Source organism: Scardinius erythrophthalmus, assembly GCF_964197995.2.
Source record: "Scardinius erythrophthalmus genome assembly, chromosome: 15".
In the NCBI taxonomy this organism is placed as follows: Eukaryota; Metazoa; Chordata; class Actinopteri; order Cypriniformes; family Leuciscidae; genus Scardinius; species Scardinius erythrophthalmus.
Window position 1 is genome coordinate 34,595,849 of NC_138235.1, and position 13,085 is coordinate 34,608,933.

At 39.2% G+C, this 13,085-nt stretch overlaps 3 protein-coding genes across 4 annotated transcripts; all 3 read right to left on the reverse strand.

Moving 5' to 3' along the window:
* Nucleotides 1-4,258: 4,258 nt before the first annotated feature.
* Nucleotides 4,259-5,469, reverse strand: LOC308703606 (chemokine XC receptor 1-like). The gene is made up of 2 exons (XM_081387262.1): nucleotides 5,330-5,469; nucleotides 4,259-5,213 (listed from the first exon to the last, which is right to left on the reverse strand). Exon 2 carries the CDS (start codon nucleotides 5,203-5,205, stop codon nucleotides 4,279-4,281), a length of 927 nt encoding a protein of 308 aa, XP_081243388.1. The 5' UTR covers nucleotides 5,206-5,213; nucleotides 5,330-5,469; the 3' UTR covers nucleotides 4,259-4,278.
* An 886-nt stretch (nucleotides 5,470-6,355) lies between these two features.
* LOC308702743 (chemokine XC receptor 1-like) lies at nucleotides 6,356-7,306 on the reverse strand (the record flags this gene model as incomplete). The annotated part of the gene is made up of 1 exon (XM_081385817.1): nucleotides 6,356-7,306. The coding sequence occupies one exon, from the start codon at nucleotides 7,304-7,306 to the stop codon at nucleotides 6,356-6,358; it is 951 nt and encodes a 316-aa protein (XP_081241943.1).
* A 2,610-nt stretch (nucleotides 7,307-9,916) lies between these two features.
* Nucleotides 9,917-12,053, reverse strand: LOC308703602 (chemokine XC receptor 1-like). 2 transcript variants are annotated; one of them, XM_081387259.1, is made up of 2 exons: nucleotides 11,956-12,053; nucleotides 9,917-11,755 (listed from the first exon to the last, which is right to left on the reverse strand). In XM_081387259.1, the coding sequence occupies exon 2, from the start codon at nucleotides 11,747-11,749 to the stop codon at nucleotides 10,748-10,750; it is 1,002 nt and encodes a 333-aa protein (XP_081243385.1). In that variant the 5' UTR covers nucleotides 11,750-11,755; nucleotides 11,956-12,053; the 3' UTR covers nucleotides 9,917-10,747. The 2 variants fall into 2 exon arrangements, with proteins under 2 accessions (XP_081243385.1, XP_081243384.1); XM_081387258.1 differs by having other exon boundaries at nucleotides 9,917-11,818; nucleotides 11,956-12,047.
* Between the last annotated feature and the right edge of the window lie 1,032 nt (nucleotides 12,054-13,085).

A 13,085-nucleotide genomic window follows, 5' to 3' on the forward strand; every position in this document is an offset into this window, starting at 1 on the left:
TTGTATATGTAAGTGACTGTTTATATTTGACAAAAAAAAAAATTGTAGGTGCGGGGAGAGAGTATAGGGACAGGGAGTTAGGAGTGCCGTCGCTACTCTGCTGAATGCTGATGCTATTGAATTGCAAGAGCCCGGCTCACATATATAACATGATATTTCATGACTCTTGTCACTAGATGGCCTTATAGCTCTAGTCTGTTTGGAGCAAATGAGCGTTTCCGCTGGGTCCTAAAGTCAGTCTTTCTTCAGTATGCATTCAGATAGACGTGTAGACATTCTAAAATATTTTTTTGGTTAAGTTTTAGCATTTTAGTAAGAATTTTGAGCATTTTTAGTTTTTTCTGTGTACTGAAGCATTCCTCGCATTCCATTAATTGCTATGGTGGTCAAATTGACCCGCGAGAGAAGGATTTGTAACTTTATTAAATTTCAACCAGTTCAAGTGCGACAAAAGTCCAAGGGTCTTGGCCCCCTCTGATGAACATTAAATAAATAAGAAATTAAAAGATGAGTTGGGGAAGGGTGAGGGTTAAAGGAGAATTTGCATTGTTGGCCCATTTGGAGGTGCTATATCTCAGCTGCCTTTGAGGGTGCGTTAAAAGCAGGGGGGCAGGGTTTTCTATTATTTTGAAGGTACCCCCGGGCACCACCATTGGCTAGCAGACCCCCACCTGATGTTAGCATCCCATTGACTCCCATTCATTTTGGTGTCACTTTGACAGCGAATAACTTTACATCTGAGGCGTTTGAAGACTCCATTTGTCCATTATTTATTTCTAAAGAAACACGAAAATGTATAAAAAGCTTCATTACCTTGTAGCTTCTGTTATGGCCCCGTAGAAGCAATTTTTGTAAAAATAAGCTAACAGTTGCGTCATAACCACGCGACTCTCTGTCGCACAGTAGAGAGATTACCGTATGGACAGGAGGAGGAGCTCGCGCGCAATCGGTGGGACGTGGAGGCAAAATGACAAAATAATTAATCCGAATACATAGCAAACGTTTCTCCTGCTCCTAGCTCATGGACAGCTCCTACTCACACTCTCCGTCTCTGCAAGTTTCGGAAGGGAATGATTCAGATTTCTCTTGGCAAAGCTACTAGAAGACAGACGGGTTGCTCACGTCACATCTACGTCGTCAGCTCAGTTTGAGTCTGCGCAGTACGCTCGACCCCCAGGAAGTCAGTGCTTCTAATTGGCTTCATTTTGTCTCCGTTGAATCCAATGGGGTCGCTGTGTCCATTTCTTTTACTGTCTATGGTTAAAAGTTGCACTGGGTTCTTATCATAGACAGTAATAAAAATGGACACAGCGACCCCATTGACTTTAACCGAGAAAAGTGAAGTCAATTAGAAGCACTCACTTCCTGATGACTGAGCGTACTGCGCAGACTCAAACTGAGCTTGACGACGTAGATGTGACGTGAGCAACCCGTCTGTCTTCTAGTAGCTGTGTCAAGAGAAATCTGAATCATTCCCTTCCGAAACTTGCAGAGACGGAGAGCGTGAGTAGGAGGTGCCCATGAGCTAGGAGCAGGAGAAACTTTTGCCAAGTATTCTGATTAATTACTTTGTCATTTTGCCTCCACGCCCCCCGATTGCCTGCGAGCTTCTGCTCCTGTCCATACGGTAATCTGTGCAACAGAGATTCACGTGGTTATGACGCAATCGTTAGCCTATTTTTACAAAAACTGCTTCTACGGGGCCATAACGTAAGATACAGGTAATGGAGCCTTTTATACATTTTCGTGTTTCTTTAGAAATAAATAATGGACAAATGGAGTCTTTAAACGCCTCAAGATGTAAAGTTGTTTGCTATCAAAGTGACACCAAAATGAATGGGAGTCAATGGGATGCTAACAGCAGGTGATGGTCTGCTAATCAATGGCGGCCCCCGGGTAAGCTTCGGTTTCCGGCTGATGGATTACCCCCTTGGTTCCAATACAAATGCTATTGAAACCTGGATACCCATGTCGTATGTAACTTTAGAGACAGTCCCTAAATGTGTGAATATTGAACGTTCAATGTGAGGCCAACTTTATGCCAGTAGCCTATTTCACTGGGAAATGCTTAGTGTGAAACTTTGCGCGTTACATTTATATGCAGAGTCAGTCTGCTTTGCCTTTACTGTCCATTAAGCTACTTTAAGCGTCCTGACAACAGGAGAATCCTGGAGTAGCCTATGACATATTGAGGAAAGTCCCAAACAACCTAGAGAAATATATGTCTACTATCTCAGATTTACACTTTTATTCACCAATCTCGTTCACGGTAGAGAAAGCTGCTCATGTATAAAAGTAACCGTGAGGTGAACACTTAAAGGGCACCTATTATGCAAAATTCACTTTTACATGGTGTTTGAACATAAATGTGTGTTGGCATTGTGTGAGCAAAACCACCCTAGAATGATAAAAATCCACCCAGTGTTTTTTTTACAATCTCAATAAATCATAAGCACTGTCTCAGAACGCTCTGTTCTAAGATTGCCCTCACTGTGACGTAGAATTGCGCTAAGCCCCACCGACGTGATTTGATTGACATCTGGTTTTGGCATAGACCCCGCCCTCGGTGATCTGCATCCTCCATTGTTTCAACGACAGCCGGTAATGTCTCCTAAGAAGTGTAGGTGTTCTGTTGTGGGATGTAAGAATGGACATAGTAGTCTTCACTGACATCAGAGCCACTGAAAACGCAGCGGATGGATTTTATTTACGAAGAAAAGGCGCCACTTAAACTTCCTAAATATGTTTATGTTTGCGAGAATGATTTTCTGACTGACTGTTTAGTGAACGAGGGTTAAAGTTAATCCTCAAGTGTGGATCGTTTCCTACTGTTCGCGATCCAACGTCTCCTCCAGAAGAAGTAAGTGTATTTTATGATTTTTGAGCAAATAGTCATTTCAATCGATGTCAGCCAGTTCAACAACAAATGCGTCTTTAAAGCTATTTATTGTCGTCGTCATAGGATGTCTCAACAAACAACGTGAGACAGTTTTATGTCACGTATCATTTTTTGCAGCAATTACAAATATAAATAAATTAAGGTCTGCTCTATCTCCATAGACAGTATAAACGTCTATCTCCCTGCAGCATGTTTTCTGGTTTTGTAGCCATCTTCTCACATTTGCCACATAAGCACCTGTACGACAAGTAATGTCAACATGACGCAACAGCACCCCTGGCATAAGTATAATTTTGTTTGTACTTAAGAAAAATAAAATAACCGTTTGTACTTAGCAAACGTTATCACAGTATTTGTGTGTGTGTAGTTTCAAAAAATTGCACGAACGTTATCACAATTCGTGTGTGTGTGTGTGTGTGTGTGTGTGTTGCACATCCATAATTGCAAAGGGGACGTGATTAAAACTTTGTAAGTACATAAATGTATCAAATAACCATTCCGAGACGTTTAGTCCATTCTCTTTTGTGTTTATTCTGTGCCGGAGTCTCTTCATCATCTGGGTCCAGCAGGGCGGGGATATGCAGCTCATTTACATTTAAGGTGGTACACACCAAAACAGCTCTTTTTAAAACAGGCCCCAAAAATTACATTTTCAAATGGTTATAATAAATTAACTGTGGGGTATTTTGTGCTGAAACTTCACAAATACATTCTGGGGACACCCAAGACCAATATTACATCTTGTAAAAAGGGGCATAATAGGTGCCCTTTAAATGTAAACTTAGCTTTTGTCTTTATCAGCTTTTCCTTACATACTGGCCTTCATAATTATCACAAATACTTACCACTTGCTCCATTTCTGTAAATCCGCTAACTCTTTATTTTGATCGTCGCTGAAAAGACATTCTACTGACTCAAGTAATTTTGCAACTGTGTGTCAACATATTTTACTAACCTGAATCCTAACACCTAGAGTTAGTTGACATGTAGTTGCAAAGTTACTTATAGTCAATAAAACGTCTAAAGTGGACCATTGAAATAAAGTGTAACCTCATTCTAATATCCTTCAGAAATGTTGAAAACAGCTGCTTGATGTTTTTGTGGACATTTGTTCAGGATTCTTTGAGTAAAAACAAAAAAACAAAAAAGTCCTTATTTGAAACCAAAGTATTTTGTAACTTTATAAATGTCTTTCTTTACTGTCACTTTTGATGTGTTTAATGCGTCCTTGATGAATAAAATAATTAATTTCCTTGATCTCTTGGAACTTTTGAACTGTAGTGTATGATGTAATGTACATTGTTAGAATTCTTGCTTTTAACAAACACAATAAATAGAAAATAAATATGAAATTCTTCTCAGGGTAGAGCAGAATTGCTTTATTCTGGACACATTTTCTTCACTATCATCCGTAAATGTTTCTGGAATTTTTCTCCAATTAAAACATAAAGCACTGGGTTTAAGCAGCAGTGTGAGAAAGCCAACAGTCGGCAAGCGTAAAATGCATAATCAAGATGAATGGATACCCTACAGACTGTAAATGGAGTTAAACCATAATCCTGGAAAATTCTCAAGAACATCACAATGTTGTACGGAGCCCAACCGATGAAGAACACCAGGCTGATGCAGAATATTAGTTTGATAGTCTTGTTTCGTAGCCTTGTTCGGGACTGCACAATTGTCATAAACATTCTGAAATGGCAAAATCCCATGATGCAAAATGCAATCAAGAAAAAAATGCTTTGTAAATAAACAGAGACATGTTTTGCTCTAATACTGTCAAATTCACAGTAAATATTATTATCGTGTTCCAAGACTTTGCTTCGGAGTGAGACTAACAGTGCAGCCGTTCCGCTCAGGATCCAAATGATGAAAGGAGCGACTGAAAAGCCTCTATATTTCTCCCAGTCAGACAGAGGATGAACCACTGCCATGTAACGCTGAATGGTCATGAGAGTTAAGAACAACACACTGCTGTAAAAGCCAATGCAGAACAGAAACTTCACCGCTTTACAGCCAATCTCTCCAAACGTCCAACCCCAGATGAAGTACGAGGCCCAGAATGGAAGTCCAAAAGTGAACAGCAGATCTGACAGAGCCAAATTGAGGATCAGGATGTTTATCAGGGATCGAAACTTCTCGTACAGCACCAGGATGACCAGAACCAGCAGATTACCAATGCAACTAAACACAACCAGAAGAGTGAAAAAAACTGGAATAACAATGGATCCGACTTTCACTACCTCCTCTTTGCGACATAGTTGGTCTTCTATATCATACTCAGTAGATGTATAGTCTTCAGTCATGATGTTCTCTGTTTGATAATGTTAATTTTGTTGTTAGAATTCATTGTAGTTGTTTACTTAATAAAAAAAGATATACAAGATATAATAAAGAATAATCTGATCTTATTATAATAATATTTCTTACCTTAATTTCAGTCCTGTTAGTACTAATGACTCCTGGCTAACTGAACGGGGTTATTTGAGCATTATTATGATGAATGGGAGGGTTAAATGTGTGTCTCTACTGAAAATCTCAGCCATTCCCCTTTACCTCTAACATGAAATGAAAGTATCACTTACACAATGAAAGTTAATTGTTGCTTTTTCAGTGTTGCAGCAATTCCTTAGTAAGACATTTTAGGGTAGTTGCCAGTTAATGGGCGTTTCGAAACAGTTGGTTTATAATGCTGTTCGTATTATTCACTTTATTTCCTAAAACTGCATAATTCAAAGGCTGCATAGTTCTAGCTATTGCTTTTGAATCAACAGCAGGATTGAATTTGCATGATTAATGTCAGTAAATAGTTGATAAAAATGCTTGACAGCTGCTTTTTTGTAATTGTTTTTCAAATCATGCATTTATGTCATGATTATGTTCATTTAAAAAGTTGTAGAAGTATGTTGTTTTTATGAAGATGATTAGTTGCAGGGATCTCATGTACAGGGTATAGGCTGCAATATTGTGTTGTTATGAACATAAAAAAGTAAATGCATAAAAAAATGAGTTTATGATCTCAAATCTTCCATTTTCCTGTTTATGTAGGTCAATGATGATGCTGTGCTTCCTTCCACAGACCACATTGATTTACACTTTGTCACGTGAAAGAAGAAAATGTCATTTTCCAGTCATAACTACATTTTGGTCATTTCATTGCACAAAAACAAAACTGCGTAATCTGCATTTTCAAAATTTCAGTTCTCATGCGTTATCTTGTATTTGAGAAATTCACAAACACTTTATTCAGAACATATTTTTCTTTTGTGGATTCAAGCTGGCATGAACTCAAAACATGCTTTTACACAAAAAAGCAAGGTTTTGTTTAATGTTTCATAACGATAATGATGATTTGATACAATCTGCAGCCATATTCTTCAATCTTCTTCAATGCTTGTTTTCTGATGAGATAGTTTTCTGAAGTATTATCTTGCCAAGTAAAACAAAGCACATTATTCATAGAATTAAATCTTTACATAAGACCCTCCTTGGAATTGCTCGCAAGTTATTACGGAACCTTGCATCTACAAAAACTAAAAAGGCTGGGTTTAAGCAACAGTGTGTAAAAGCTAACATCCGGCAAGCATAATATGCATAGTCGAGTCTAATGCTTACTGTACAGTCTGTGAATGGATGTATATTCTGATCAGTCAAAGATTTCAAGAACATAACAATGTTATATGGAGCCCAACCAATAAAAAACACGAGCACAATAACAAATGTTAGTCTAACGGTCTTGCGACTCTTATTGATCTGTTTTTTTGTTATTGTCCGAAGCATTTTGCCATAGCAAAAACCCATGATTAGAAATGCAATGCAGAAGAAAGCATTTTGAAAATAAGCAATGCCAGATTTCATTCCAACACTGCCATATTCACAGTATGCATTATTAAAATGTGGTATAACTTTGCTATGAAGTGAACCAAGAAGTGAAACCGCTCCACTCAGGATCCAAACGATAACAGGAGCGACTGAAAAGCCTCTGCATTTCTCCCAGTCAGACAGAGGATGAACCACTGCCATGTAACGCTGAATGGTCATGAGAGTTAAGAACAACACGCTGCTGTAAAAGCCAACATAGAACAGAAACTTCACCACTTTACAGCCAATATCTCCAAATGTCCAACCCCAGATGAAGTACGAGGCCCAGAATGGAAGTCCAAAAGTGAACAGCAGATTTGATAGAGCCAAATTGAGGATAAACATGTTGGTCAGGGATTTTATGTTCTTGTAGAGCGCCAGAATGACCAGAACAAGGATGTTACCAATACAGCTTAACACAACCACTAATGAGAAGAAGAGTGGGATGAGAATGGATCCAACTTTCACCACTTCATCTTTCTTACACATCTGGTCTTCATAGTACAAGTCATAGTAGTCACTGTCCGTTGTATCCTCATCAGTCATGTTCGTCCTGCAATCACAAACTGACAAGATCCAATTTGTCAAGGTTATTTTTTTTGCTCGTTGTATGCTAAAAAATAAATAAAAAATCCTTGGAAACTATTTTTACTAAGAAACTGCATGTACATTTTTGAAATAATTACAAAGAAACGGTGTTACACTGAATTTCTTTTCTTTTTTTACAGTAGAGGATGTGTATGAAGAGTCATTAATGCAATCTCTGCGTTTTCATAAGAGGAAAAAGAGACGTTATACTAGTCAGTTTAACTCGAGTAACCTAGTCAAATGTTAAACAACGCATGACTTACCTGAATTCTTGATGATATGGATCTTGTGGTGCACAATGATGATCAGAACAGCACATTACCACAACAATATCTAATATAAAATAACTGGAATTTCATGAAATTTGTACATCCATGGTCTGTCTCAAGACGTACATATCATCATGTGATGATTGTGATGTGAAATGTTCCTTAGATCACATAAAATAACCAAGTTAGAAGAATGTATCTAATCAGTGTATTACAAAAAGCAAACATGATTGTTCTGTCGACATGCATCCTCCCTCAAACCTCAGCCTCTAGATCCTTTCATCTCATATACACAGAGGAAGCTCAAGTGGCTTTGTGATCTTTACATCTGAAGTAACCGTTCATCTTTAACCCATTTGTAATTACAGGCATACTACAAATATAATACACTCAGAAGAAAAGCAGGCTTCTGTCAGGTGCTTCATATATAAAACCTTTTAGGAGTTCCCATCATGGGATCATTTTATGGATGTAGTTTTAATTAATTCATTTTTTTTATGTTTTGATTATGTTTTTTTATTACACAGCTCATAAACAAACTTTAAAATAATATGAGATTATTCAAGATATTTATACTTATTGTCACAAGTTGTTTTAGGGTGCCATATATCCCCGACCGTAGTGGCCAAGCCAAGCTTCTTGGGCGGGGCAGCAGTGGCCGATCCGCCATGGACCCCTGAACTGCGGTGTCGCCCTGGCTCCCTGCACTGCTAGTGCCACCCACACTCCACGGCCCAGGCCCAACATGTCATTCATTCATTCATTCATTCATTGATTCATTCATTCACGGGCCTGGCCCTCCATCCCTCCCCAAGACCGCCTCCCCTCCACCACCCACCTGAACTTTTGGTGTTTTGGTTTTATGTTGGGCGTTGGGCCTGTGGACTCTTCCTCCCATTCCCTCATGGACTCTTCCTCCCATTGCCCCATGGACTCTTCTTCCCATTGCCCCATGGACTCTTCCTCCCATTGCCCCATGTACTCTTCCTCTCATTGCCCCATGGACTCTTCCTCTCATTCAACTGTGGACTCTTCCTCCAATTGCCCAATGGACCCTTCCTCCCATCCCCCCATGGACTCATTCTCCCATTCATCAATGGACCCTTGCTCCCATCCCCCCATGGACTCATTCTCCCATTCATCAATGGACTCTTCCTCCCATTCCCCACATGGACTCATTCTCCCATTCATCAATGGACTCTTCCTCCCATTCCCCACATGGACTCATTCTCCCATTCATCAATGGACTCTTCCTCCCATTCTCCTGTGGACTCTTCCTCCCATTCCCCCATGGACTATTCCTCCCATTCCCCTGTGGACTCTTCCTCCTAATGCCCCATGGACTCTTCCTCCCATCCCCCCATGGACTCATTCTCCCATTCACCAATGGACTCTTCCTCCCATTCTCCTGTGGACTCTTCTTGCCATTCCTTCATGGACTCTTCCTCTCATTCCCCTGTGGACTCTTCTTCCCATCCCCCCATGGACTCATTCTCCCATTCATCAATGGACTCTTCCTCCCATTCTCCTGTGGACTCTTCCTCCCATTCCCCCATGGACTATTCCTCCCATTCCCCACATGGACACATTCTCCCATTCATCAATGGACTCTTCCTCCCATTCCCCACATGGACTCATTCTCCCATTCATCAATGGACTATTCCTCCCATTCTCCCTTGGACTCTTCCTCCCATTCCCCTGTGGACTCTTCCTCCTATTGCCCCATTGACTCTTCCTCCCATCCCCCCATGGACTCATTCTCCCATTCACCAATGGACTCTTCCTCCCATTCTCCTGTGGACTCTTCTTGCCATTCCCTCATGGACTCTTCCTCTCATTCCCCAATGGACTCTTCTTCCCATTGCCCCATGGACTCTTCCTCCCATTCCCCTGTGGACTCTTCCTCCCATCCCCCCATGGACTCATTCTCCCATTCCCCTATTGACTCTTCCTCCCATTCCCCTGTGGACACTTCCTCCCAGACTCATTGTAGAACCAACCTGTGACACTGACTGCATGCTTTATTTTAGATTTTAGACACATTTTCCTTATCATTTCTGTGCTGGAGAAACAAAAACAACATGTTCAATAAACAGAATTTGAGGTAATGAACCTGAGAGTGGATGTGAAACCTGTTGCATATTTTTTTGGTGTGCATAATTTGATATTAATTCAGTGAACAGTTCTTGGACCATTTTTTCACAGTGTAAAGAACATTTTAAAAGTCTAAAAAAAGTTTTTCCACTATAAAGAATCTTTTGTGTACTGGAAAGGTTTCATGTCACTATAGATGCCAATAAAGGACCTTTATTTTTAAGAGTGAGGGGCAGATGCTTCACAAACTGGACTCATTCTGTACTTTTACTGTACATTATTCATTTAATTTATACCATACAAGCAGTGACAAAAACATGAAAGTAATAATGTAAACACAAATACAGTAAAAAGAAATGTAAACACTTACAGTAAATAAAAGGTAGATATAAATGAATTTCATATGAAAATAATTTCTGCTTTAATGACGACACTTCAAGGAAAATGTAACATTTGTCATTGGTTATTCCATTACGTAGCCTACTTCCAGTTATATTTTTATATGACCTTGAATGAAATGAAAACTTCAACCACAAAAAGGAAGAACATAGAATTTAAAACAAGATTTTCTCAAAACTGAAGGCTTTTCCTGCTTGATAGAGAGTGGAATTTTCCTGCCATGTGGCAACATTTAATTCATTTTTTGAATTTTAATAGTGCATATTAAACAATTGTAATGATGTTGGCAGTAGCTGTGCAATGAATCTTTACGCTCTTAATTTTTTTTTTCTTTTATCGGTTCCATGAAGAACCTTTAACATCAATGGAACCTTTCCATTGAAAGGTCTTTTATAATGGAAAAAGGTTCTTTACGTTACTAAAACATTCTTCACACTAAGAGAAAAGTTCTTGTAAGTACTGACTGATCACAGAAAGGTATTTTGGGGAACCAAAATGGTTCTTCTATGGCATGTGTGCAAAAACCTACTGTTGGAACCTTTATTTTTAAGAGTGCATGTACATCATTCACACATTCACATCATCTTAGAACTCATTGTTGGTTCAGAGCATTCGCTAAAAGTACTTGAGTTTTCTCTTAGTACATTGAACCCTGCGATATATTTTTTGCCAATCTGGCTTGACTGAAATCGAGTTTTTTTTTTTTTTTAAAGATCTTCTGCAGAATCAGTTTTAGATGATTCCTGAACTTTACGCCAATAAAAACGTAAAACACAGGGTTCAAGCAACAGTGTGAAAAAGCTAACATTCTGCAAGCATAATATGTATATTCAAGTCTAATGCTTACTGTACAGTCTGTAAATGGATGGATTTTATGATCGGTCAAAGATTTTAAGAACATAACAATGTTATATGGAGCCCAACCAATAAAAAACACCAGTGCAATGCAGAATATTAGTCTAACGGTCTTGTGTTTCTTATTGGTCCGAGATTTTGTAATTGTCCGAAGCATTCTGCCATAGCAAAAACCCATGATAATAAATGCAAAGAAGAAAAAAGAATTTTGAAAATAAGCAATTGCAGATTTCATTTCAACACTGTCATATTCACAGTATGTACTATTTAAATGTGGTATAACCTTGCTATAGCATGATCCGAGCAGTGAAACCGCTCCGCTCAGGATCCAAACGATAAAGGGAGCGACTGAAAAGCCTCTGCATTTCTCCCAGTCAGACAGAGGATGAACCACTGCCATGTAACGCTGAATGGTCATGAGAGTTAAGAACAACACGCTGCTGTAAAAGCCAACATAGAAAAGAAACTTCACCGCTTTACAGCCAACATCTCCAAATGTCCAACCCCAGATGAAGTACGAGGCCCAGAATGGAAGTCCAAAAGTGAACAGCAGATCTGACAGAGCCAAATTGAGGATGAACACGTTGGTCAGGGATTTAAGACTCTCATAAAGTGCCAGAATGACCAGAACAAGGATGTTACCAATACAGCTTAACACAACCACTAATGAGAAGAAGAGCGGAATGAGAATGGATCCAACTTTCACCACATCATCTTTGCGACACATCTCGTCTCCATAGTCAGTATCATAGTAGCCAGGATCCAATGTTTCCTCTTCAGTCATGTTGTTCTGTAACATCACAAAATACTTCAGTCAGATTGGATTTGTCCAGGTTTAGTTCTTTACTGTTTTCTGTGGAAAATACACTCAAACATTAATAAAATATGTCTTTTCATTAGGACAAGAGAACAGAAGAAAATCATGAATCAATTTAGCTAAATTTATTCCAGTGAAAAAATACTAAATACAGCCTTACATTTAGTCCTTACCTGCTCTTTCCACTGTCTCTTCTCTAACTAAATGGAATCAAACTTATTTGATAGGAAATAAAAGCATTGCCCCCTTTATTTTTTGTGTTGAGTATATCGTCAAGACAGCTGAGCAGATCAAATGTGGAAGAGGTGTGAACTTTTCTGAATTTATAGGTTACCGGATGGGGAGACGCTTCCTCTTTCTAATAGTAGGCTACTCATATAGTAGCCTACTCAAATAGTAGGCCTACAGAATTTTTTTTCACTCAAATTTTCACTCAAGAGAGAGAGAGCTGTTCATCGTAGAAAAGTGCAAGTTTAAAATCAAAAACAGATTAATTATAACATATAATAATTAATCTGTTTATATATATATTATAATTAATCTGTTTTAGTTTTAAAAAGCAAATTTCTACGACGAACAGCTCCTCCAGTAGGGGTTCAGTGAAAAAATCGGCAGTTGGCAGCAGGAAGCCCTGCCATATTAGGATGGACCAGGCATAGATATCATATAAAGGCTAGATGTCTCGTCCGCGCTGCTGGCCAATGGAGCTCGACATCCGCACATGGCCAATATTAGTACACGGCGGCCATCTTACGACAGGGTGCTCGCTCATAACATGGTGCATGTACTTTTAAATAACCATAACTTGCTCAATTTTCTACTGATTTTCAAACGGTTTGGTTTGTTATAAACGTCAGAGATGTAGCTATTATACTACATACATATGAATAATTATGTTCAAAATGTTTAAGCATTCAGAATTATAGCCACGTTAATAACGTTTGTAAGAAACCAAACCGTTTGTAAATCCGTCCAGATTTCAGCGAGATAAGAGGATTTGTGTGCGTGCTGCTCACTCACCTTAATTCACAGAGCCCTGTGGTAAGATGGCCGCCGGTGATGCCGGAAGTGACTCCGCCTTAAGACATCTAGCCTTTATATGATATCTATGGGACCAGGGGCACGTTCAAGTCAGAATGTCTAATAGGAAGAGAATTGGCACTCTCTGCTTACTTCCGGTTTCTGGACTGGCTGCAGTAACATGTCTCTGTCCATGCGGGGGCGCTCGCAGGCGAGTGCAGAATGATTGGAGGTTTATGGCGAAAAACCTTCAAAATCCACTTTTCTCAGGATTTAATGTTTT

Coding starts and splice junctions, on each gene's coding strand:
- LOC308703602 (XM_081387258.1), bottom strand. CDS start 11,764: ATGTTACAGAACAACATGACTGAAGAGGAAACATTGGATCCTGGCTAC.
- LOC308703606 (XM_081387262.1), bottom strand. CDS start 5,205: ATGACTGAAGACTATACATCTACTGAGTATGATATAGAAGACCAACTA.